This window comes from Hemicordylus capensis, chromosome 1, assembly GCF_027244095.1.
Source record: "Hemicordylus capensis ecotype Gifberg chromosome 1, rHemCap1.1.pri, whole genome shotgun sequence".
Classification (NCBI taxonomy): domain Eukaryota; kingdom Metazoa; phylum Chordata; class Lepidosauria; order Squamata; family Cordylidae; genus Hemicordylus; species Hemicordylus capensis.
Window position 1 is genome coordinate 384,653,245 of NC_069657.1, and position 27,991 is coordinate 384,681,235.

General features: G+C 42.6%; 1 protein-coding gene across 17 annotated transcripts in view; it reads left to right on the forward strand.

The window, feature by feature from the left end:
• The window catches only part of CHRM3 (cholinergic receptor muscarinic 3), a 417,691-nt gene that overhangs the window by 273,206 nt on the left and 116,494 nt on the right, over nucleotides 1-27,991 (forward strand). For 14 of the 17 annotated variants that reach the window (XR_008317318.1, XR_008317317.1, XM_053300799.1 and 11 more), the window contains one exon: nucleotides 25,876-26,135. The exons of 1 other annotated variant lie outside the window; for it this stretch is intronic. Coding sequence is in view for 13 of the 16 variants with exons in the window: in XM_053300692.1 (XP_053156667.1) it covers nucleotides 26,068-26,135 (68 nt within the window). In the remaining 3 variants the exon portion in view is untranslated. Of the gene's footprint in view, nucleotides 1-3,360; nucleotides 3,407-8,280; nucleotides 8,397-25,875; nucleotides 26,136-27,991 lie in introns of those variants that run through there. 2 more of the 17 variants (XM_053300754.1, XM_053300791.1) reach the window with 2 other exon arrangements.

The following is a 27,991-nucleotide window of genomic DNA, read 5'->3' on the forward strand; positions in this document are numbered from 1 at the left end:
TTCAAACTGAGGGAAAGTGGGGGTGTATGTTTTGGTCTAACAAATGTGTTTAGTCATCAGCATTTTTGATCCGTAAAATACAAGTTTAATATGTCCACCACACCTGATATTTATTCTGGTGCTAATGGAACTTTACTTCTGGTGAAAATAGCAACTGTTGGGAGCCCCAGTCTGAACCATGGTGAGGGCAAAGAGTTAACGCTTCCCTTTCCCCACATACCATGTTCCCAAACCAGACTGGATCCTCAACAGCTTATGTTTAGAGTTTGAAAGAACTATGCAAGGGCTGATCATGTATTTGTCATAAGTTGTAATTTTGCCTACTATTGCTGCTGCTGCAATTCTTGCTGGAATTATGATGGCAAGTTAATCGAAGGGAAGAGAGTTCTATTGGGCAGGGCCCTGACTGTTTGCCTGTGCTCCACCCCCTCCAGGTGACAGCTACTTAAGAACAGGCTGCACCAGGGGTGCATGCCTCTTGGTTCGATCCAAAGGGCGATAGCTAGGGGTGTGCATTTCATTTCAGATACAAAATGTTTTGTGCCCCAAACAGGCCATTTTGGCTGTTTTGTAGCTGAAACAAAACACTCAATGCTCAAAACAGAAAATTTTGTAGCTGAAACAAAACGTCCCTGTTTCGGATACAAAACGTTTTGTTGTTTCGGCTGTTTTGGAACTCCATTTTGCAGTCGCGAAAAGTCTTTCTCCTTCAGTCTCCATTTTGAGTTTTTACATCTGTTTGAATTTCCGGCCCTTCCAGCCTGCAGACTGGCCAGCAAAAGCATGGGCGATATGCTGGCAATTGCCTCCTTGTTCCTTTTAAGGAAATTTAAGGGTAAAATTTACCCTCATTGGCCAGTGGGGCAGTGTGCACACTATGTGGGCAGTGTGAATGTCATTGTTGTTGTTTCATACTGTTGTGTGTATATCAGTTGCATTTCTGGTGGGGGTGGATGTGCATGTGCATGACCTTTGGAAATCTGCCTGGTTCTTTGCAAAGCTCTGCTGTTGATGATGATGTGTGATGTTGATGTTATTTGGGGTGGATTTGGGGCAGAAAGGGGGCTTTGGGGGCAGAAGAGTGGGTCAGGTGGTAGTGCCCCAATGGATGCCTGCTGCCACCCAGATTCCAGAGGAATTGGGAAAAGGGCTGGTTTTTAAAGAATTTCTGAAGTTTACATGTATTCCGGGCAGAAAGGGGGTCTGAGGGGCAAAACAGTGGGTTGGGTAGCAGTGCCCCAAGGCGTGCCTGTCACAACCCAGATTCCAAAGTAATAGGGCAAAGGGCTGATTTCTTAGGAATTGTTGAAGTTTACACCTCTTTAAGCTCCACCCCCCTAGGGAATAATAGAGGTTTCAGCAGATCCATAACTCCACCTGAAAAGCACTGGGGTGGCCAGGAGCAAGTGGTGTTGTAGTGCACATAGGATGCCAACCACCCCCATGGATTGCTAACCCATGGGGTACTGGGTTCTGTTGTTTCTGAGGTGTTCTGAGTGTAGATTCTCTGGTAGCATATGAGAGTGGATTCATGGTTTGTCATTGAAAATCTCATATGCTACCAGAGAATCTACACTCAGAACACCTCAGAAACAACAGAACCCAGTACCCCATGGGTTAGGAACCAATGGGGGTGGTTGGCACCCTATGTGCTCTACACCACCACTCGCTCTGGGCCACCCCGATGCCCAAGTGCAGTTATGGGGCTGCTGAAACCACCAGTCATGGATGGACCACCATCTGGTTAAGACTGATCTCCAACTGGGAATTGACAGAGGAAGTGTGACTCTGTTGGTCCTTTTAGACCTCTCAGCAGCTTTCGATACCATCGACCATAGTATCCTTCTGGAACATCTGAAGGGGTTGGGATTGAGAGGCATTGTTCTGCAGTGGTTCTGCTCCTACCTCTTGGGCAGGTCCCAGATGGTATCCCTTGGAGACTGTTGTTCTTCAAAATCTGAACTTTTGTATGGTGTCCCTCGGAGCTCCGTATTGTCTCCGATGTTGTTTAACATCTACATGAAACCACTGGGAGAGATCATCAGGAGATTTGTTGCAGGGTGTTATCAGTATGCTGATGACACCCAAATCTATTTCTCCATGTCAGCATCATTGGGAGAGAGCATAACCTCCCTAAATGCTTGGCTGGAGTCGGTAATGGGCTGGATGAGGGATAACAAACTGAGACTGAGTCCAGATAAGATGGAGGTACTCATTGTGCGGGGTCGAAACTCGAGAGACGATTTTGATCTGCCTGTTCTGGATGGGGTCACACTTCCCCAGAAGGAACAGGTACACAGTCTGGGGGGTGCTTCTGGATCCAAGTCTCTCCCTGGTGTCCCAGGTTGAGGCAGTGGACAGAGATACCTTCTATCAGCTTTAGCTGATACACCAGCTGTGTCTGTTTCTTGAGAAAGACGACCTCATAACAGTGGTACATCTGCTGGTAACCTCCAGACTGGATTACTGTAATGCGCTCTATGTGGGGCTGCCCTTGTATGTAGTCCGGAAAGTGCAGTTGGTACAGAATGCAGCAGCCAGGCTGGTCTCTGGGTCATCTAGGAGAGACCATATTACTCCTGTACTGAAGGAGTTACAATGGCTGCCTATATGTTTCTGGGCAAAATCACAGGAGTCCCCACCCACTGAACACCACCCTGATCAGAATGAAAGACCAAATCAAGCGTGTGACCTGCAATGTGTGTCGGTCCCGAGACCACTTGAGATAGGCCCATAGTCATCATGGCCGCTATGAACTCCCCAAACAAATTGGTCCCGAAATGAACATTGAAGTCACCCAGCACCACAAGCCTGGGGGACTCCAACACCAAACCCGAGACCAAGTCCGTCAGCTCAGTTAGGGACTCTGTTGAGCAACGGGCCGATCGGTACACCAACAGAAGCCCCAGTCTATCCCTGGTCCCCAAACGAAAGTACACACATTCTATATGGTCTGACACTCTAACAGGGATCCTGGTAAGGGAGATATTATTCTTATAGACCACAGCCACTCCACCTCCCCGTTCCCTCACTTGCTCCTCAACACAGTACCGTGGAGGGAGAAGCTGGGACCACACTGGGCCCCCAGCCTCCCCCAACTAGGTCTCTGTAATACATACCTGGTCGGCACCTTCATCAAGAATCAAATCATGCATGGTTTCTGATTTGTTCTGGACTGACCTGGCATTACAGAAGAGCAAGGTGAGGTTCCAAGGGTGGTGGGCACTGCTCCCCAAGGTCAAAGAGCTAGCAGGACAGTCAGAAGGGGAAACAGGTATTACATTTCTATGTCACTTTCCCCTGTAATGGCCTGCTGAACTGCCAATGTTGTTTTTTCTGTTCCCCACCACCGCCGGAATTGCCGCCCGACAGTCAGTGGACACACACCCTGTCTCCCCATCTCCAGGTAAGCCCAGACACATACTAAAAGATCCTCACCCAGGACTAATTAAAACAGAAACCCCATTATTAAATGCCCACCACATACAAATACCTGAACCAAGAGACCTGGCCCTGGCTGGCCCCTGAAGTGGCTCCCCCAAAGGGGCAACCCCCGGTGGCTGGCCCGCCACCACAGGCAGCATCCCTTATAGAGTCAGAGATGATCTCCCTGGTCAGATGGAAAGCAGGGACTGCTGAGTCACTCCTGGGCCCTGATCCTGAAAAGCAGCCACTGCCAGAGGCCACAGTCCCACAGGACAGGCAAGGGGCTGGCAGATGATCTCACCCTCTCCCTCTCCTGCAGGCAGGCACTCAACAGCAGCAGAAGACAGCCAACACAAGTCTCTCACCCTGGGGGCTGTCTGGGAAGCAGGTGGTCTCTCCCTCTGCTGCAGGGCTTCATTGTCACATGATCCTGGAGAGGCAGTGGATGTCCTGAATCTGAATGCCCTGTCACATGATCCTGGAGAGGCAGTGGATGTCCTGAATCTAGGGCTGGAGGCAGATTGGATGTGAGCTAATAAACTGAGATTGAATCCAGGCATGATGATGAGCTGGGCGGGGTTGGCCTCTCTCAGCTTTGTCCTCCAGGTTTTCTGATCCTACAGTAGCCTCACCTTGAGGGTCGGGTAGGGGGGCGTGGTGGTCATTTATTGTGAGACCTTTCCTCTTTCTAGGTGCCTGGTTAGGCATTCTCAGAATTCCAAGTGTTTGTCCTTGAGGGTGGGCCTCTGAGGTAGGCTGGGGATTCTGTTGCTGCACTTCATTCTCCCTACCTGAGCTAGCAGGGGTGGTTTGGGACAAGCTTATTGTCTTGGGGAACTTCAGTGTCTTCACTGAGGCCCCTCTTGTAGGAGCAGCTCAAGATCAGTAGGAGGTGCTGTTGGTCAGTAGGATTGCCAATCAGGATAAGGCGATTTGATCAGTTTTGGATTCGATCCATTTTGGAAACCACCTTGAGATTGCTTTAATGAAAGGGAGTATAAAAATTTAACCATCAATAAATGAAGTTGTCTCCTATAGATCATGTGTAGGTACTGGTCTGTTAGATACAAGGGCTGTGAATAAACACTGTAATAGTATATGCTCAGCAGTAGCACACATACCAAACATAGCACTAACAGCAGTGGTTTGTGGCACAACTGGGTGGCACACTGGTTTTTTCTTGAAGGAAGGCCTGAACCCTGCCTGCCTCCCTCACGCTGTACCGCTGCTGGCTCCCTGGCTAACTAGAGCAACAGCAAAACTACATCAAGGCATTTGGAGCAACCACTAGAGTAGTGCTTTCTCATGCTTTGATTGGCCGCAGCTGCCATATGCTCCAGTCACTTGTCAAAAGTAGAGCTCTAACCATTTGACTTAACTTGTTTGCATAGTGAGGCATCAAACTGTTTCGTTGGATCACATAAACACATTCTTTTGATCTGCAAGAGGTTTTGTCATGTTCTCAATAAAACAATCCAAGATTTTCCCCAACCCAATGGCTGCACGGATAGTATTTCACATTCTGAAAACATTTAATTAACTTCTTTGCAAGAGTATGCAAGATATGAAAACACTCAATCATCTGTTGTTGTTGTTTGTTTTTCTTGGCTGCAGTCACACTGTTGTTTAAGATGAAAGAAGAGATAGAATTACATGCCTTTCCTTGATTAACTGGTAGTTTCAAAATTACAGAATGACCCTTGTCTATTCAAAGCTGTTTATCTTTTCTGTACTAAATACTTACAAATGAAAAAACATCAAATTGCAGAATCTTTGTAGCCTTCATGTTCACATACACATCTATATGCACATGTACATATGCCATCTAATTGAGGATGATGTTTCATGGATCTGATGAAGTATTCTGATCCATGAAATGTAAGTTGAAATACATTTATTAGTCTTATACATTTATTATATGCTATAATATACTCTTATGTTTTGCTGCAACGGATTAACATTGCTATCCCTTCTGGAAATAATCAAATTAGAAGATATAAACCCAGCACAACTAATAGAAGTGTTTAGAAAGAGAACGGATGTGGGTACAGAGGAAAACAAAGCAACTTAGTAACAGAATCTGTTTTGAATATGTGGCTCTTCCTTTTGATCCCACCAGTAGATCATGAAGTCCTGCTCAGCCTTCTCACCACCTGGAATGAATGTTGCGCCCTACTCCATTCTTCCCCTCAGCTTGTCTACTCACATAGGACACTTTTCCTTGAACTAAGCGGGTGGAGGGGGGATGTGAATGTATGTATCATGCAGCAATTATGCCTGTGGTCACAGGCGATAACATTGTCCTTGTGGCCCCCAGTCCACTACCTGAAGCAAGACATTCACCCACTGCCTAATCGGTTACCTCTTGTAAAGATGAAGTCAAACTTCATATGGGGGTGCTGGGACACAAAAATGCTCCCTTGATCCTCCCATTTGAAAAGTGTTACCACATTTCTAGTTAGATCCAAAACCTTTCAAGTTTAGGTCTCACTTAAAATGGGATTACCCCTGCTGCTAGCCATCTCCTTGCCAGTTTTCCCTTTCCAAACTTTAACATAAAATAAAAAGCTTTAACTTTGTAAAAGTGGAGGGAGTCACCAGCAGTGGGGAGGGCTCACTAATAAGGGGAGATGCCCTGTGGGGCTTGTCCTTAGCTGGAAATGACACTGGTGAGAATGTTCAAGAATGTCATTCCATGCCAGGGATCATGTTTGTGTAACACCCTCCCCCAGAGAAACTCACCTTGGCACCTGTTATCCTTTTGGGCTTTTTATTCTCCCAGGTCTTCTTTACATTTTAATTGTGCTGCTGTTCTTACCTGTTTTAAGAATGGTGTGATGGTCTTATGCTTTTATTTGAAAACTCCACTGAAAAACTTGTTGAAAGATGGTACATAAATACTCTTAAGAAGATCAAGATCAATAACTCTTCTCTAGAATCTCACAGGTGCATGACAATAAGTAATGAAATAATTCCTCCATTTCCTCATAGCTGCTACAGATGCCAGTTCTGCTTTCATACTGGAAAAGACTCTACTTTGCGCAATGTTCCTCAAAACCAACAGCTCTTTTTTTCCAAATGCGACTGCCTTATTTTTAAAAAGTCACCTTGTCGTAACTAGATCTTTAGAATTTGCTTAACCTTGAACCTAGTTTTCACTTGTGATTTGGTATTCAGAAAGTTAGTAGAGAACAAATAAGAGAGCAATATGTGAAATCAAGATTTATTTATTTATTTACTTCTCAAGAAGTTCTTACATGGTGTGATTTTAGATTATTAAGAACTACCCCTGCCCCTGATTAAGAAATTGGCCATTGATGCTGCAGAGTGCAGACAATTTTTCTCTGATCTATGGTCTTTCCTAAACCAATTAAGTCTGGGTGGTTCCACTAGGAGCAGAATACTATGTGATGTTGCTCAGTAGAGCAGCCTCCTGTCAGAAGTTTGCAAACCCCACAGCATGCTGACATGGGAGATCCACTAGCTGCAGAGCTCTTGAGATGAAAGTGTTGCAGAGCATTACACTATTGCGATTTCCCCCCACCCTCTTTGCTTTTGCCTTAATTGGAAAACTCATGCAATTTCAAAAGATAATTCTTGTTTATTCAAATTCCTTTTAAATTAATTGCGTGTGGTATATAAACCTTGTCCTTGCTTAATTGGGACTATAATGGCAACAGTTTCCATTACTGAAAAACTGGAATTCTCAAATGTTATACTAGAATTCTGTGTCACTTAGCCATCAATGTTTAATTGTTTGCGTGGTGATTATATCTGACAACTCATTTTCTACATTGACATAATAAAAAGTGTCATTTCCCATCTTCTTTCAAAAGAAAGGCACTTTCTAAATCAAGAATATATCAATAGTACAAGAGAAATGAGACAACCGTCATTAAGGTGTAATGTCACATGAGCTGAAACTAATTTAGTTTAAGTGAAAAATAATTTCATTTCTCCATAACCCATGGAACTTTGAAATTCCCACTGACATCTGTGATTTTGGGACATTATTTTAGTTAATATCTTGTCTTTCATATTTATTTCTAAAATAATGAACAAAGCAATATATAACATCTTTAATATTAAAAAGTCCAGAAATCCATCCCATATTAGTTGAGCTGTTTAAACTATGTACTACTTTTTCACCTTTTTTGGTAATATGGAATGTTACATTTTCAGTAACGTTAATATTAAAGGGATTTTGTGCTCTTTTCCTTCCTACTTGTAATAGGCTTTGAACAAAGACGTATATGTGCTTTTAGAATGAAATGAAGTTACTTTGTAGCTCCACTCTATAGAGCAGTGGGTGCCAAAACATATGCTGCCAACTGAAATGAAGAAGTGAAGCACAAGGTGCTGGGTTTGAAAAAGCAACTACTATACTTTATTAAGGAACATTGTTACCAGGTTTGCTCTGAAGTGTGGTGGTAACCACCCTTTGTAACTATGCTTTGCTTAAAGTGGGGGAAATTACTTCAGATGGGTACAAACTGGTATACAGCTGTCTTAAAATACTAGGGAAAGTTGATCTTAGTATGGATGCACTGGAAGGAAACAAAAGAACATAGACACATGGCTTGAAATGTGTTTCAAATAAAGAGTTGCTTTATTGAGGGGAAATAGGGATACAGAATGAGAAAAGAGGGTGATGAAGGCAAGGATTCACACCTAGCAATATTGCTAAAAACAGAGAGTTTGCAGACTCTCTGGTAATGGTTTAGGTTGCTCCTAATATATATTTGCCATGTTATAGTGCTAGGATGGGGGGCAGGGGTTTGGGGTGAAAGGTTTCAGAAAAAGAGATAGAGCAAAGATGTTTTTCACGGCTACCTGTGGGGTCCTTCTTTCCAGGGGTGGCTCGAGCACGAGGCAAGGAAGGTGGAGTGCAAGGGAGTTGCAAGAGCAAGATTCCCTTGTGGGAGAGGTTGCACCCAGACCCAAGGAGACACGGACACACGTTACTTTGGGTAATTTCGCCACTTTATTAATATTCCAGTTGCAGTGGGTTTGTGAGGTACTGAGGTTAGGATTGGTGCTCCACCCCCCCAACTGTGCAGGCACTCACAGACCGGCCAAGCGAGTGGCCGCCCTTTTCTAAATGCCTAGGGCGCTGGCACCTTGGCTCAAGGCGAATCTGCCACTGTCTGGAGGGAACGCCCTTCTCAGCCGACCTAATGTCAGCTCCCTGCTGTCGACGCCACCCCTCCGACGCTGTCAAGCCATACAGAAGGATGCCGCCTGCAGCAAGGTAGGAGTTGAGCTGCATCCCCGATCTGTCAAGCCTCAGGGGATCAGCAACTCCTCCTTGAAGCCAAGCGCTTACCTAAGGTGATGCACCAATTATTCACCCATTCTTTACCACACTGTACCTGCCAAACCCATGACAAAGTGGCCCAAACTGTAAGCAACTAAGCCTCTAGCTAACTCCTAGGACCCCCAATATAGCCTGGGGCAGGTGAAAAAAGGCATACATCAATGACAAATCAAGTGTAGACCCCCAAAATTCCCGCCCGGCCCCTTGTCGGCGACCAGCCAAGCCCAGTTTATATCCTAGGGTTGGGAGGGGGGTGCCCTGCCTAGAGCTGGACTGGGCGGGCGCAGGCACGCTGGCTGCACACCTGCTCCGGCCCCGCCCCCAGAGCCACATTGGGCGAATGGGAGCAAGCTCCCGGTGTCACGTGCTTCTGCTGAGGAGGCTGGGGCAAACGAGCCGCGCCACATAGAGCGGCAGCGATTGGCCAGCTTTTTTTATAGACAAAAACATAACTGGAGGCATGAGTGGTGGGAAGTCAAATATTTTGAGTACTTGTTCCATATAAGGCATGATTTTACTCTTGATTGGATTGCATCCTGGCTGTTATCACTGGGGTGTTATACTTAAAGGGTGCTCAATAGGGGTTTCTCTACACTAGCGATCTGAATAGAAATGGGAGGGTGGGGTCTCTCTCTGGCATTACTCACCAAGACGTTAAGTGGAAGGAAGTGAAATATTTTTGAATTGTCTTATCTACAAGAGGCTTGTTAGAGGTGTGGAGCAAAGCCTGCATCCCATCACCTTTTGTATATGCTGACTACTCTGGTCTGATTCTCTGCATATTTATTATTATTATTATTATTAATAATAATAATAATAATTCAATTTCTATACCGCCCTTCCAAAAATGGCTCAGGGAGGTTTACAAAGAGAAATAAAACAAATAAGATGGCTCCCTGTCCCCAAAGGGCTCACATTCTAAAAAGAAACATAGAACACACACCAGCAACAGTCACTGGAAGTACTGTGCTGGGGGTGGATAGGGCCAGTTACTCTCCCCCTGCTAAATAAAGAGAATCACCATGGTAAAAGGTGCCTCTTTGCCCAGTTAGCAGGGGTATGCTCAGATGTAACCAGTGGCATATTCATGGCAAACTGTGTGAGCCTGGCAACAACATAAGAGCAGCCCTGCTGGATCAGGCACAAGGCCCATCTAGTCCAGCATCCTGTTTCACACAGTGGCCCACCAGATGCCTCTGGGAAGCCCACAGGCAAGAGGCACGTGCATGCCATCTCTCCTGCTGTTGCTCCCCTGCAACTGGTATTAAGAGGCATCATACCTCTGAGGCTGGAGATGGCCCACAGCCACCAGACTAGTAGCCATTGATGGACCTGTCCTCCATGAATCTGTCTAAGCTTCTTTTAAAACCATCCAAGCTGGTGGCCATTGCCACATCCCATGGCAAGGAATTCCATAGATTAATTATGCTCTGTGTAAAAAAATACTTCCTCTTGTCGGTGCTAAATTTCCCAACCTTCAGTTTCATGGGGTGACCCCTGGTTCTAGTGCTGTGAGAGACGGAAAAAAATTCTCTCTGTCCACCCTCTCTACTCCATGCATAATTTTATACACCTCGATCATGTCTAACCTTAGTTGTCTCTTTTCCAAGGTAAAGAACCCCAGATGCTGTAGCCTAGCCTCATAAGAAAGGTGCTCCAGGCCCCTGATCATTTTGGTTACCCTCTTCTGCACCATTTCCAGTTCTACAATATGCTTCTTAAAATACAGTGACCAAAGCTATAGGCAGTACTCCAGATGTGGCCACACCATAGATTTTTATAAGGGCATTATAATATTAGCATTTTTATTTTCAACCCCCTTCCTCATTATTCCTAGCATGGAATCATCCTTTTCCATAGCTGCCACACACTGAGTTGGCACTTTTGGTGAGGTGTCTACCATGACCCCAAGATCTCTCTCCTGGTCAGTCACTGACAGCTCAGATCCCATCAGTGTATATGTGAAGTTGGTGTGTTCAGGCTTGTAAGTGCCACTGAAAGCACTCTCCTCACACATCTCCCACCCCACATCCCCACCCCAGCATCCTAGCTATCTGTAGAGAAAGCAGCGCAGGGCTTGGTTTCCCTTAAAGGAGACAGATGAGCTTTCCTTGGCAATGGATGAGATGGCAGTTGGGAATTATGCATGGGAGCTTTTCCCTACAGTGGTGTCAGGACGAATCTTGGAAGTGTGCTTCCACACTTCCTGTGTTGTGACACCGCAGTCCCTACATGGACAGCAGGGTGCCGTTCACACTTCCAAAGCCTTGTTGCAAATTTAATCGCTGTGATATAGAGCAAGGACATTGCGTATCCGGTGTGAAAAAGTTGCTGTTTTTTCGGGTTGTTAGTTGCTGTGTGACTGCTCCCCCGCCCTGCTGTTTACGACCCGAATGTGACTTGCCCGAACAGAGGCATTTTATTGCTAATGAGCAGCTGGTCCAGTCTGGAAAGTGCCATGGTGATCCCTGGGACTGAATATATACCCCAGCTGCTGTATAAGTCACTGCCAGGGCTTGGCTTCCCTTAGGGCAGGGGGTACCAGTACTGCATAGACTGCTAGCATCTCTGATTTCCTGTCAGCTCCAGTTTACAGTATGTTGTTAAAGAGCTTGGGGGGAAATCATCTTGGATCCGGGTAAATACGGTAGCTTGCATTGGGGGCCCACTTAAAATGCAACCACTTCCAGATAATGAAATGAATTATTAAAATCTACTATTTTCTCAAGTGTTTGAAAAATGTATTTCTTCAAGTGTTTGGATTCTTCATCCAAAGATGACAGTTCTATAATACCTTGATTACAGCACAAATTCTGTTTGCTTTATTGAATAAGCATAATTCATTAAGTCATATTTCTGCTGTGTTTGAAGACTCACTCATAAATGATAAAAATAACTTAATGCTAGATGTATATAATTGCCTATAGTGCTTACATTTCAATCAGATGCATGCACCATTATGTACATACAGTTGTATAATATAGTTGTATAATATTGCTTATAAGGATACAAACCATCCTTATAATGCCAAGCATATTGGTACAGCTAACTTTGCTTACAGTATATGGTATAAACCAATAGATTGGTTATTGGTTTTAATGAATGAGCATTTTCATATAAGCATTACTAGCAATAGCACTTACATTTATATACCGCTCTATAGCCAGAGCTCTCTAAGCGGTTTACAATGATTTAGCATATTGCCCCCAACATTTCTGGGTACTCATTTTACCGACCTCGGAAGGATGGAAGGCTGAGTCAACCTTGAGCCCCTGGTCAGGATTGAACTTGTAACCTTCTGGTTACAGGGCGGCAGTTTTACCACTGCGCCACCAGGGGCTTACTAGATTTTTTACATCAAAAACTCTATGTAAGTGTCTTCCATCTTCTAAGTGTGGGATTGCAATCTCCTAATTTTCTCAGCATAATTCTGAAAGTAATCATTTTGTGTGGTTTTTTATTTAAAAAATTAACTAATTCAAGCTAGGAGAGCATCTTAAACTTTTAAGTGATTTTAGAAAAAGTGATGGAAAGCATATCCTCCATACTTAAAGCTAACATAAGTTTGCTTTACACCTGTTTGGCAAGGCACCTTTCATATTTATTGTGCACTTAGAGTGAATAGCAGAATATATTGTTTGGTTATAGATGTTTTGAGGAGAGTTCCCCCCCCCCAATATCTGTGGAAAGCACCACCTGGGATAGTGAGGATCTTCCTTTGCACCTATATTTGTTGTGCACCGCCCAGTGGCTTTGGATGGGATGTATAAATGTAATAATTATTATCTATTCACACAGTCAGACAGGTGTTTTATCCAGGTTTGTTTTATCCAGACATCGAGTCCTTCCCAAGGACCTGGGATGGCTGAATTTTATTATCAATGTTGTTGCTGTTATAGATATAATCAAAGAATATAGGCTGTTCCCAGTAAAGTTGCTTTTTGTAATTGGCTGATGGTGATTTCTGTGGCCTCTGTGGTGTTGAGGTGCTCTTCAAGTTGTTTTGGAATTGCACCTAGGCTGCCAATTACCACTGGGATTATTTTGGTCTTTTTCTGCCACAGCCTTTCAATTTCAATTTGTAGATCCTTGTATTTTGTGATATTTTCTATTTTTCCCCCTTCTATTCTGCTATCCCCTGGTATTGCTATGTTGATTATTTTAACTTATTTTTCTTTCTTCTCGACTACAGTTATATCTGGTGTATTGTGTGGCAGATGTTTGTCTGTTTGTAGTCGGAAGTCCCATAATATTTTTGCATCTTCGTTTTCTACAGCTTTTTCAATTGTATGGTCCCACCAATCTTTGGCTACAGGTAGCTTGTATTTTTTGCAGATGTTCCACTGTATCATCCCTGCTACCTTGTTATGCCTTTGTTTGCAGTCAGTCTGTGCGATCTTCTTACAACAGCTGATCAGGTGGTCCACTGTTTCATCTGCTTCTTTACAAAGGCGGCACTTGCTGTTTGTTGTGTCTTTTTCTACTTTTGCTCTTATTGCATTTGTTCTTAGTTTCTGTTCTTGTGCAGCCAGTATTAAACCCTCTGTTTCTTTCTTCAAGTTGCCATTCTTAAGCCATTGCCAGGTCTTGGTGATGTTTGATTTTCCAGTTATATTGTGCAAATATTGACCATGCAGGGGCTTATTTCTCCATTTTCCTGCTCGGTTCTTGACTTGTTCTTTCTTGTAGGCCTGCTTTGTTTCATTGGTGTTGAATAGTTTCTTGTTATTGACCATTTGAAGTGCATCTTCTTCACTGTCCTTGATATATTCTTCAAGGCCTCTTTTCTTCTCCTCTACAGTTTGATGGACTTGCAGCATTCCTCTTCCACCTGAGCTACGAGGGAGGTAGAGCCTATCTACATCACTGCGGGGGTTCAGAGCATGATTGATGATCATGATTTTCCTGGTCTTACGATCTAGCGTCTCTTGCTCTGCCTGGGTCCATTCTATTATTCCTGCAGTGTATCTGATCATAGTTAGCCCAGGTGTTTATGGCGTGTATGTTATTCCTGCCATTGAGTTTGGAATTTAGGATTTTTCTAACTCTCCTGATGTATTCACTTCCAATTTTTATTTTAACTTCAGCGTGTGCAATGTTATCAGCCTGGAGAATGCCCAAGTATTTGTAATGTTCTTTCTCTTCCAGGTTCTTCTTCTTATTATTATTATTTTATTTTATTTTATTAATATTTATTATATTAATAATATTTGATATGTGAAAACAGCCATGTACATGAAGCCTAATAACTTAGCTATTAATTGCTTACAACTAATTGAAATAACCCAGTGCATAAAAAATAAGAGGCAAAGATTTTGGCAGGGAGGAGGAAGAGCTAACTGAGCCAGGAAGAGATCCCAGAAGCTCAAACAGGCTTCTGCTGCAAAACTGAAAGGTTTCCTCAATTCCCTCACTTTGGCTTTTATCATTCTGAGGCCTCATGGGCTTTGCTCTTAAAGAGACAGCATAAGCTATGCCCCTAATTCTATCTTAAACTACATGCTGTGCTGTTTATTGTATCTTGTATCTGGGGTGTGTGTGTGTGTTTGTGTGTTGTAGACCACTCTGATAATTTTTTCCTGAAAAATATTTTTTTTTTAAACCACAAAAAACCTAGTGATCGACCTTGTGGTGTCACCTGGTTCTCCTAGTGAGCCTCCCTCAGTTGCCTCCAGAGTAGGTTGAAAGGAGCAGGGAGGTTTTTCTGCATTGTAATCTCCTACCATTCACAATAGCAGCCCAAGTAGAGCACCAGTCAGTCCTTGGGCTTGTGCCGTCTCCTCAGGGAAAGTTCCTTCTCCTGGGATACCTTCAGCCCTGCAAAAGCTCAGTCCACAAGCATTGCCAAAAGAAGTGTGCATGTCCTCAATCCTGGATCATTGCCTCCTATTCCCCCCCATCAAGCTCCTTCAAAGCCTCTGAGTCATCAGGGAGTTCTCCACACAGCAAATTTTACTGCAAGTTTTCTGGGAGGCTTTACTGTGAACTCAAAGTTATCCCCAGATTTTTTTTACCCTGGATATAAATAGGGTTGAACTCTAATGCATAGTGAAAAACCCGAATTGTGTGTGAAGTGCTCCCCAATAGCTCGCAGGGACTTCAGGATTAAATCTGCCCATATGTGAACGCACACCCTCCATTCCTGAGGAGATGTGAGCTAAAAGGCTTTTAAAGCCCTGTGTGAAAAACTTCTAGGTGAACAGTTTCCCCCACACCACTTGATCCCTGACAGACCCCAGCCTGGAATCCTACTACTGATATGTATCTTCACACCAAAATGTCCTCAGTTAGCTGAAGCAAAATGTAAAATTCCTTTTCAACAGCTCGTAAGGAAACTTTGCAGTCATGCGATAAGGGGACTGGTTCAACTGCGGATTGTTAACTGGTTGAGGGACAGGAAACAGAGTGTGTGGATAATGGACAGTTTTCACAAGGAGGGAAGTAAGAAGTGGGGTCCCCCAGGGATCTGTACTGGGAACTATGCTTTACATTTATTCTTTCTGTAAATGATCTAGAATTTGGGGTAAGCAGTGAAGTGGCTAGATTTGCAGATGACACTAAACAATTCAGGGTAGTAAAATCCAAAACAGACTGTGAGCTCCAGTCTGTTTTGCTCCAAAAGGATCTCCAAACTGGATGAGTGGGCAACAAAATGGCAAATGCAATTCAGTGTAAACAAGTGTACTGTGATGCACATTGGGGCAAAATACCCAACTTCACATACAGATTGATGGGGCCTGAGCAGCTGATGACTGACCAGGAGATGGATTTTGTAGTTGTGGTGGACAGTTTTGACTCCAGCTTGTTGAAAGTGTTGACCCAGTGTTTAGCACTTGTGAAAAAGGCAAATGTTCACCCAAATTGCCACACACTCCCAAACCTTGTTTTAAAAGGGCAATGGAGTGATATGACACTTAAGTAGACCTGGGACTTTTACACACAGCAGGCTTTACGGCAACTTTACTGTGAACTTGAAGTTGTCAAAAAAAAAAACACCCCGACACAAATAGTGGGGGTTTTTTTTACCCCGGATTTAAATTGAGCTACATTCTAATGTGCTGTGAACAATCTGAATTGTGTGTGAACTGCTCTCCAATAATTTGCATGGACTTGGGGGTAAATCTGGTCAATATGTGAATGCACCCCCTCCATTCCAGAGGAGATGCGAGTTAAAGGACTTTAGAAGTCCAGTGTAAAAAACTTCCTGGAAGCCAAAGCAGAATCCAGAATATTGAAAATGATATCAGAATTTTTTGTTGGGCAAAAAAACTCCAACCCCAATTATTGGGGGGGTGTGTGTGTGTGTGTGTTAAAGCATAGTTCTCTTAATAACTCTGTTCATCCATATTTCTATATGTATTCAGCAGCACCATTTCTGAATTCCTTAAAGAGTTGGAAGTAAATACAGTAGGCATACCTCTGGACTCAGCAAGATCCACAGGCATGCTGTTTATAATCTTCAAGAATAAATTGCAAGCATTTTGTCTGTGTTAAAAACATTTGTTATGATTTTCTGTCATTTTTATACCTCATTATTATAGCAAAATTACCAACTGAAGACAAACAGATCCTTTTTGACCTTTCTTAATGATTTTAATGGATTTTTATTTTGCCATTATATTTCATTCATAGGCCTGTTTGATTTGTTAATTAAAAAGTGGCATCACTTTTTACTTAGAATAAAAAGTATATTTTACATAAAACTATTTTAAAGTAGCATAATTTTAAAAGTAGCAAATTGCACAGAAAATAATTTTTAAATGCAAGCATATTGTTTCAACTTTGAAAAGACAGTTCTGAGAAACTGTCACATAATTTTATAGCTGTGATCAAAACATGTTCCCACAGTACAGCTAAGACCAAAGCAGAATGGTCTGAAGTAAGTCAACTAGGGATGTGCGAACCAGCTCGACATCAAATGGGTTTGACGTCAAGCTGGTTCATTTCGACAGCTCGGCATCAAACCAAACCACCACCTGTTTGGTCCAGCCCCGGACTGAACCCAAGGGGGTGGGTTCGTGAATTATTATTTAAAGTTTTTTTTAAATTACCTTTTTCCCTGAAGGGGAAGGTCCTTGAGGTGGTGGCGGAGGGGGGGTGTCCCACGGAGGTTCCCCTCCCCCCACTGGCCTCTGTTCTCAGCCCCTCCAGCCAGTTTGGCTGGTTTTTTGGCCCGTTCAGGTCTCCGTATTTCAGCACGGTGGCCATTTTGGATGCTGCCGTGCATGTGCAAATGGCCTCTGTGAGGCCTGGCATGACCCATTTGTGCATGCGTGGCGGTGTCCAAAATGCAAATGGGTCATGCCAGGCCTGCATAGGCCATTTGAGCATGCGTGGTGGCATCCAAAATGGCCACCGTGCCAGAATACAGAGGCCTGAAAAACTGGTCGAATGGGCCAGAGGGGGTGAGAACGGAGGCCAGAGGGAGAGGGGGAACATCCATGGACACACACACACGCCTCCGCCGCCTTGAGGACCTTCCCCTTTGGGGGAAAGGGTAAAACAAATTTGTTAAAAAAAATTTAAAAATTCATGAACACCCCCCCCCCCCAGATCGAACCAAACTGGGGTGGGGGGAGTTCAAAGGGGTGCCGGACTGAACTGGTCCAGTCAGGTTCGAGTCTGGTCCAAACTCAAACCGAACCAGGCCAGCCAGTTCTGTGCACATCCCTAAAGTCAACCACTGCCTAGTGCCTACTACAGTGGTATGGTTTTGTAATAGCAAAATAATAGCTCTGCAGAACCTGAGGAATAATCAGGATGTTCTGAAACACTGAGCAGGGGCCTCCCACCTTTCACCTCAAATGGTGTCCCTGTTTCAGTTCCCTGCAGCTTTATTTGATTTATCTTCTGCATATTTCTGTAAGAACATATGGCGTAAGCATGAAGATAATCACTATCTGTCAGCGATAACTTGAATATTCCACAGAGGTTTTCATTGTCTGAGATGTATTGATATTTAACTTAAAGGAAAACAGTATGTGAAAAGTTCCATTAACTGGTTGAGTGATTTAGGATAAATGTTTGAACTTGTCATTTCATTACTGTATACTGCCTAACTTATAGACTGGTTTCATATGGACTGAAACAACTGCTTCATTATTGTTGTTTCACCATGAATGGGCATGTGGGTTGTTGTTTCTTTTTTGGAATCTTACTGAGACTAGGAGTATGTTGCGAAAAATACCCAAATATAGCACTGCCTCTGAAGAAGAGTGAGAGCTTGAAATGTGCTAGTCATTTTTAAGGGAATGTTATTGAAGTAATCTAGTAAATCAGTGCTTTAGCATCTTAGATCTCTTTCCCCACTTATATTGATGCTATTTTTTTCTCTTTCTCCCCCACCCCCACTTTTTGCCTCTGTTTTTAAATGTAACATATGGAAAACGAAGTGTCTGCTCCAAGGAATGTACAATATAAATATTGACAATGTAAACACAGGGGGGAGGGAAAGGAAAGGAAATGCAAAGATGAAGAGAGATAGATGCAAGCACCTCCTTCGGGACACATCAGCAAACTATACATTCCTATCTGTTCAGACTCTTAATCATTCTCAAAGCAATTATTTGTGGTACAATCCTGCAGTAAATTAATCCTACTGATTGTCCAGAGAAGGCACTCTCCCAGTGGGGAGAGCCATTTGAGAATGGCTAAGTAAGATATGGGATACTGACTAACTAGCATAATTATTGAATGCTATGTTTTGATACATTTTAGATACATTTTTAAAAAAATAAAAGTTTCATGCATCTTATGAGTTCAGGGGCGTAAAAGACTGGAGTGGGCCCAGACACAAAATTTTAAAATGGGCCCCTCACTGATACACACACACACACACACACACACACACACACACACACACACACTTACTTCACAATATATAGTCATGTGACTTGCCTCTGGGGGGGGCCTTGAGGCGTGGGGGCCCCCAGGCAGCCTCCTCCCCTTGCCTAATGGTAGTTACGCCCCTGTATGAGTTGGTATACTTGCTACATCCAGCACTGTGCTAACCAAGCAGTTCCTGGTGACATGCAATAAGGAATGAAATGAACTTGACATAACTAACTTCAAACCGTTGCTGAAGAAGAGATGTCTCTAAGCCCATTCGGAGTCCTTGAATATTATAACTAAAAATATTGTTTGTTTGTTTGTTTGTTTGTTTGTTTATTTATTTATTATTAAAACTTTTATACCACCCTTCCAAAAGGTTCATGGTGGTTTACATTAAAACACCATTAAAATCAGTTAATAATTAAAACAAAAGTAATAAAGGCATAAAACAATGACTAACAATTAAAAACATCATAAAACAACAATTAAATAGTCAGAACAATTTAAAAACAAGTTTTTAAAGGCTGAGAAAGCCTGGTTGAAGAGATGTGTTTTCAAAAGTTTTTTTTAAATTGCCAGAGATGGGGAGCCTCGTATCCCAGCAGGGAGCGCATTCCACAATCTCGAGGCAGCAGCCGAGAAGGTCCGTCTCTGTGTAGCCACCAAACGAGTTGGCGGCAACTGGAGACGGACCTCCTCAAATGACCTCAATGGGCAGTGGGGCTCACAGTGAAGAAGATGCTCTCTTAAAACCCAGGGCCTAAGCCGTTTAGGCCTTTATAAGTTATAACTAGTACTTGGTATTTTGCCCGGAAACCTATTGGTAGCCAGTGTAACTCCATCAACAGAGGAGTAATGTGGTCTCTCCGAGATGACCCAGAGACCAACCTGGCTGCCGCATTCTGAACCAACTGAAGTTTCCGGACTACGTACAAAGGCAGCCCCACGTAGAGCGCATTACAGAAGTCAAGTCTGGAGGTTACCACTGTTTTGAGGTCATTGATCTCAAGAAATGGGCACAGCTGGCGTATCAGCCAAAGCTGATAGAAAGCACCCCTGGCCACTGCCTCAACCTGAGAAACCAGAGAGGCGTTGATCCAGAAGTACTCCCAGACTGCAAACCTGTTCCTTTTGGGGAAGTGTGACCCCATCTGGAACAGGTAGATCAAAATCGTTTCTAGAGTTCTGACCCCTCACAATAAGTAGCTCCATCTTATCTGGATTCAGCTTCAGTTTATTCTCCCTCATCCAGCCCATTATTGCTTCCAGGCAGGCATTTAGGGAGGATAATGCCAACTCCTGAAGAAGTTGACATGGAGAAGTAGATCTGGGTGTCATCAGCATACTGGTAACACCCAGCTCCAAATCCCCTGATGATCTTCCCAGCGGTTTCATGTAGATGTTAAAAAGCATTGGAGAAGGTATGGAACCTTGAGGGACACCATACTTAAGCTCAGATTTTGAAAAGCAACACTCTCCAATCAACACCATCTGGAATCTGTCCAAGAGGTAGGAGCGGAACAGTAAAACAGTGCCTCCCACCCCCAACAACCTCAGACGTTCCAGAAGGATACTATGGCCGATGGTCACACTTCCTCTGTCAATTCCCAATTGGAGATCATCCATCAGGCCGACCAAGGCAGTCTCCAGAGAGACAGGGAGATATTATCCTTATAGACCACAGCCACTCCACCTCCCCGCCCACATCCCCTCACCCGCTCCTCTAAAGAATATCCTGGAGGAAGAAGTTGGGACCTTTGTGATTATAATCTGATATCTGATATTATTGTGAGAATGAATGAAATAAGCATCAAAAAGCTTGTGTAGTAGGCATGTGCAAATAGGCAAGTATTTGATCCCTTATAAAAAGCACATACTTTTTTGTTCAGTGCTTTGATTCTCCAGATTCAGATTCGGTGATTCAGATCTGAATATCAGTGTGTTCCGATATTTGCAAACCCAGACCCAAATAATGACAGTACACATGTAGCTGGAAGAAACTAGGGCCACTTTATTGAATTACAAACCTGCAATGAGGAATTGAACTAAAGTGTGGGTATCTCCTATGTGGGTCAATCTCATAGGAAGTAAGTCCATGGGAGGGCAAAGGATCGGGCTTTGATTTGGCTCAGAACCAGTCCGAACCTTATCTCTACCATGAGGTTACCCCGACAAGGGGATGCATGCCAGCCCACCTCAACCCAGGTTGTGAGGCACTGAGTGGCATTCACTAACATGCATCCGAGTGAGAGTGGATCTAGCCTGAGAATCAGGAGATCACCAAGCCTTCCTCCGTATTCCCACTCACCGTAACAGCCCTCCAGCCCAACACCATAGCAAATCAACCTACCCCGACCCACACTCAACTGCAAAGTGACCAAATAACCCTGCGCCAACCTTAACAAAGTCAGTGAGAAGTAGGCGAAAAAAGGCCCCAACCATAGCCAATCAGCTGAGACCCAAAAAATTCCTACTTGGCACTGAAAGGTGATTGGAATTTCCCCCACTGAGTCAAGGGATGGGCGGGAGGGTGTCTGCATGCAGAGCAACTGAGAAAGGACAGACAGAGCCAACTACTTATGCAGGTGCTCCTGAGCTCCAATTGGTCCACTCGCACCACATGATGGGGGACAAAAATGATGGCCCACATGCCTGCCTCTCGGGCCAAGGCCACAACTCCACCCTGCACTCACCCGGTATCACCACTGATGCAGCAAAGGCAGTGGGGAGCACTTTATCCATAGGATATGATGGGGAGAATCACTAAAATGTCTCTATTGTCTCTGTGTCTATGAATAATGGGATGAAAACAACAGGGGTGGGAGCTACTTAATTGAGCATGAAGCCTGAAAATCTTGAAATAAATAGGGCAGGATTTTCATTATAAATAAACTGATAATTTTTTAAAAATTCAACAGTACTATGAGAATAGCAGGGAATTTGTAGTCCTTTCTGAGGGGAGTATTCAGAGGCAAAGCAATTCACAGAAGGCACTTTGGCTGAGCAAACAGAGCTTTTTATATCCCTCCCCCAAGCATTGTGAATGGAAGGAAACAGAGAGGCTGAGCAAAGTCATGGGCCAGCTTGAGATGTCAATTTCGTAGAACACTTTCATCTCCTGAGTGTTTTCTAAATGTGGAAGATCACCCCATTACCTCCCCTTTTGTCAGTTTCAACAAGTTAAAATGTTTGCCATGGGAAAACAGCAGGGGGAAAGCCTCCGAATATCTAAATCCCTCTGAATCGATTCAGACATTACTTAATGCATTCAGAGAGATTTTGACAGCTAGCTGTTCAATTCGGATGTAGCTATTCAGTACCCTATTTGGCCTGAATCTCAGCCAAATCGAATAGCAATCTAAGGCTTCTCACTGCCATACTTGGAATGTACAAAGATTTTTTATCAGTAAAATCCAATTTACTGCCTAATATAAACTTTCAGATCTCTGATATTTTGGTGTCCCCACTATTCAAAATAAGTCTTGATAGAAGTATATCTTGTGAAAAGGGTTTTTTCCAGGAATGAAAATAATAGAGGGGGGGGAAACACTTAAGTTGTTCTTTTGCAAAAATCCAGTCAGTCAACTGTCATGGCACTCCACCAGTTGAATCAGTTTGGCAACTGCATAAACTGGTATGGCTTCGAATCAGTTCTCGAACTTTGATTCATGCACATTCCTAAAGTTCAATGCATTCCAGATAACTTCTGAACTACTTCACTCAAGTGTAATGCACCCATCCTTCAAAATAATTGTAAAACCCTGCCTAATGAATTTTGGCAGAGCTTTTCATTCATTCATTCATCCTATTTATATACCGCCTAATGTATATATTGGATAGACTATATATAGTCTATAAGTCTATAATGACTGTATATAGTCATTATATAATGACTTAATAAGTCATTAGACTATATGTAGTCTATAAACAAAGACTGACATATTTTGGTCATGTCATGCAAGCTGATTCACCCGAAAAGACAATTATTCTGGGAATGATCAGTGGGAGAAGGAGAAGGGGATGGCCTTGTACTCGGTGGTTGGATATTATAAAAAATGACACTGGAATGACCATGGTGGAATTAAAGGAAGCTGTACAAGATAAGACGGCATGGAGTGCATTGATCCATAGAGTGACCAAGAGTCGGACATGACTGAATGGAGAGAGAGAGAGAATGTATATATCTCTAGGTGGTGTACATAATCCAAATTACAACATAAAATAACATAAATTAAAACACTTTCACAGAATGAAAACAAAAACAATTCATAGAATAAAACAGTTAAACAGTTTAAAATTAGTTTTGATTAAAAGCCTGAGAAAACAGGTGTGTCTTAAGGGTCTTTTTAAAAGCAACCAGAGATGGAGAAGCTCTTATTTTGACAGGGAGTACATTCCAAAGCCCTGGGGCACACACAGAGAAGGCCCAGGCCTGAGTCACACCAGACGGGCTGGGAGCAACCACTACTGAACTTCCCCAGATGATCTTAATAGGTGGAAGGATTTGTGACAAAGGAGACGCTCTCTTAAGTAACCTGGACCTAAGTCATTAGTGGATTTATAGGTAATAACCAGCACTTTATTTTTCTTTTGGAAATACATCGGCAGCCAGTGCAATTCTTTAAGAATTGGTGCTATATGGTCCCTTTATGTTGTCCCAGAGACCAACCTGGCTGCCACGTTCTGTACCAGTTGTAGTTTCCGGACTACATACAAAGGCAACCTTACATAGGGTGCATTACAGTAGTCAAGCCTGGAGGTTACCAGCATATGTACTACTGTTTAAATGTCATTTACCTCCAGAAATGGGTATAGCTGATGTATCAGCCAAAACTGATAAAAAGCGCTCCTCAGCCTGAGAATACAGAGAGAGTTTTGGATCCAGGAGCATCCCAAGCTGATCTTTCAGGGGGAGTATATCCCCATCCAGAACAGGTAGATCTAAACTATCTTGGGTCTTAACCCTCCACAATCAGTAACTCCATCTTATCTGGATTCAACGTCAGTTTGTTATCCACATCCAGCCCATTACTGCCTCCTGGCAGGCATTTAGGGAAGTTATGGAATTTCCTAATGAAGTTGATAGAAAGAAATAGATTAACAACATTTAATTCAGATTGCTAGTAGGGATGTGCACGAATCAATATTTTTGATTTGATTTGTGCCTGAATTGAATCACCCCTGAATTATTTTGTATTCAAATCTGTCCTCCTGAATCACCCCATATTCGATTTTGATTTGATTTGTATTCCAATTGATTCAGACCACTTATAAAGGTCCTAGAGGCACAAAATTTTGGTGGTGGGTAGGACCCCATGGCTGCAATCTACCATCAAAATTTCAAGGCAGCAGGGTACTTGATTGATTTTTAATGAGGGTTTTTTTTTTTTTAGTTTTTACTGATTTTGTGTATTTCCACCATAGGAAATAATGGGGATTCGAATTCAGCATATCCTAACCCTAACATGGATTCCCAGCTTTATTTTTTAAGCTAAGCTCTAACCCTTGTAGAAGTGGAGTTATGGAGCAAAATGTGTGGTCACTGTTTTTCAGGTGTTTGGATTCTTTGGTTTATAATAACCTTTCCTCATAATTTATTTATTTTATTTATTGTTACATTTATATACCGCCTTTTATTAAAACAATCCCAAGGTGGTTTACAGCAGAATTTAAAAACAAGATTGTAAAAAAAGACAATTAAAATATTAAGCTAAAAACATAAAACAAATCTGATTAAAAATTTAAAACACAAGCATAAAAACAATAGAAAATACAAAGAGCAACAGCAGAGACAATCATATAAAATCCTGGGTAAAAAGCCAGGATTTAACATGCTTTCTAAAAGCTGTGATTGAGACCAAGGAGTGAATAGTCACCGGGAGAGCATTCCAGAGTCTGGGGACAGTAACAGAGAAGGCCCTGTCCTGTGTGCACGATAATGAATCCCTATGAGGATTCATTATATGCCTTCATTTTGTCTGTTCATTTTGACTGTCATTGGACAGTGTCAACTGCCAAGTGCCATGTGCCAACTACACACACACACACACACACACACACACGGCAGTGGGGTACTCAGTTTATTTTTTAGGGATTTTTGAAGTGTTTAGATTCTTTGGTGTCTTCATTACACACCTTCATTGCTTCTGTTCATTTTGACCCCACTGCTTTGTGGGTGGGGGTGGGAAATTAGTGGCATTCCATGTGCCAACTACCTCCCAACTCGCAAGTCACTGGGTATTCAGTTTATATATTTTAGGAATTTTTGAGGTGTTTAGACTCTCTGGTGTGGAATGAATGAATGAATGAATGAATGTGTGATTCCTAGAACATAAGCTGACTAAAAATTCCTAGAACATAAACTGAGTAGTACCCCTCTGCCTTGCGGGTGGGAGAGCGATATAGTTGGCACATGGCAATTGACAGCACTACCCAAAGACAGTCAAAATGAATAGAAGAAATGAGGGTTTGTAATGAATCCTCACAGGGATTAATTGAGGAAAAGTTATTATACACCAAAGAATCCAAACACTTGAAAAATAGTGACCACACATTTTGCTCCATAACTCCACTTCTACAAGGGCTAGAGCTTACCTCTTTAAAAAAAGAAAGAAAGTTGGGAATCTTTGGAAATTAATAGGTGGAATCCGAATCTCATATCAATTTGAATAGACTCTGCCATGATTCGATTTGGACCTGAATCTAGCCAATGGGCCACAGGGGTGATTTGCTCTGTCTCCAAATCAATTTGCACATCCCTAATTGCAAACTCTTGTAAGTTCCTTTTGTCCATAGCCATTGTCAAGTGTTTGAGTGGCTATTCACAGGAAAAGGTTTTGATACTGGACTGGACCCTTTACTGTATTTAATATATCAAAACATGATTTCCAATTACATAACTATTTCTGTAGAATCCCTTCCCCACTTTTTAGAATAGATATATCTTTAATTGCTTTTAAGGAATAAAGTATATAAAACTATCTCACAGTGAGTCACACAATTGTTCCATCCAGCCCATATTGTCTTGTCACATTCCGTTCAGCTTAAAGGTCTTAGACATTGGATGATACAAACAGGGTTACAATTTGCAAAAATAAATAACAGAAAAATATTCAAAAAACAAAATACAGGCGATTACATCAGTTAAAAATATTGGCATGTGTCTTGGATTAAGCCAGAAAAAAATCATATAGAGATTAGAGTACAAGACTAGAACTGGGGAGACGTGAGTTCCAATGCCTGTTCAGTGAAGCAATTTTGAAAATGAGGAGAGTAAAAATGCTTTTCTTCCTTTTTTCCAGATCCCCTCACCTCCATGATCCATGGCTTCGAAGGAAATGCCTGGGACGAGCACCAGTTGCTTCAGTCTCCTGCCTCTGGAACTCTGCTGAACCGCTGAAGTTGTGCCATGTTCTGTGGTACAGCATTATGGTACACAGTGTGTCATGGGGTGCACCTGATTTGGAAAAATTGCCACACTTCCCTCTCTGTCAATGAGAAGTGCAGAGGCCTCTAGTGGATACAGCAGGTTTGAGCACAGCTTCCAGGGCTTATCTCAAAGGTAGGATCACTGAAGGCCATTGTGAACAGTGGACTAACCTGTAAAATATTGTGTTACCATTTACCTTTTCAGTCATATGCACAAAGAGTTATAATAGGATAATACAATTTTCTGTGGAAGAAATTTAGGCATTTTCATATTTTTTCTAGAAAATAACGTATCTTTTAAATTGGAATTTAGGAGTTGTGGATGGCATGGAAGTGTGTGTGTGTGTGTGTGTGTGTGTGTGTGTGTGTGTGTGTGTGTAACATAGGAACATAGGAAGCTGCCATATACTGAGTCAGACTATTTGTTCTGTCTAGCTCAGTATTGTCTTCACAGACTGGCAGCGGCTTCTCCAAGGCTGCAGGCAAGAATCTCGCTCAGCCCTATCTTGAAGAAGCCAGGGAGGGAACTTGGAACCTTCTGCTCTTCCCAGAGCGGCTCCATCCCCTGAGGGGAATATCTTCCAGGGCTCACACTTCTAGTCTCCCATTCATAAGCAACTAGGGTGGACCCTGCTTAGCTAAGGGGACAAGTCATGCTTGCTACCACAAGACCAGCTCTCCTCCTAATTTTTGGAGCTTTAAAATTGTTGCAGTAATTGCATTGTATAATAACATTTCACAAAAAAGCAGTGGGGATTTATTTTCAGTAAAGAAAACAAATTTTAATTTTCTTCTTTGGATTATTCGGTTTTCTTCTTTTAACATGATCAGGAGCATATTCTTTAGTATTGTGTCAAAGTAATGAATTACTACATAATGAAAAGCATGTGCTTTGTAGAAGCTGAAGGGTTGTGTTGGAAGGATTTAACATTATATAGCCCAATAACTTATAATTACCAAAGCTTTTAAAAAAACAGTTTGTAATAAAGGCAGAGCACCTTGTACCCTGCTGCAGAATTGTCTCTAAATGTGTTTCTCTTGCAAGCTGATACTACTGATACCAAATATTCTCAGGCAATATCTTGAATTAATCAATTATAGTTAATTTAGCTTATCTAATAAAAGTTACCTTTCTGGTGTTAGGTTGTTGCTCCAGAATGAGAAATATAGCACATATGAGTATACTTTATACTCAACCATCTGCAATCATAAATATATTGTGCAGATTTTCAAACTATACAATATTCAAGATCAAGTGTGTGTGTGTGTATATGTGTGTATGTGTATATATATACACACACACACACACACACACATGCAGAGATATAATTACACATTTTTGTTCTAATATACTGTATATATATTAGAAAAAAATGTGTAATTATATCTCTGCATGTCTAAGCTTGGCAACTTGTCATTTGGTTCATCTGAGTACAAAGGAATTAACTGGATTACACTTCATTTTGAATCCAAGGAAGGGATTGCTTAGGGCTGAGAACTAAAGTCTGATATTGACGATGGCCATGATTCTATGGTCATGGGCATTGGACAATGCCAAGCCTTTGTCAGCTCCTGACATTTTGTCCTTTCCCATTATATTCCACCCAGAGTAGCTTCTCCCTCTTTATTCAAGGTTTCCTCCACTTTGAAGTTCTTCATCAAGATCTGCTTTTTAAACAAAGTATCTTGTGAACAACTCTTGCTTCTTGTTCATTGCCCAATCGCTGTTGCCTCCTGTTAGGGTTGCCTCATCACCTGGGCAGCAAGGAACTGAATATCTATCTTAGATGTCCGGGTTGAGATGCTCAAAATCCAGAATGACTGGGCAAGAAGGGAGCAGATTTGTTGGGCACTGATTTATGTTACCCCCACCCCCAATTTTTGTTGTCAATCCAGGGCTTGAGCTCATACATGGTTGCTTAGGAGCCTAGGTCTGAATGGTCATAGAGAGAGAAAGATGAACCATGCCAGCATGAATCCTGGGTGAGT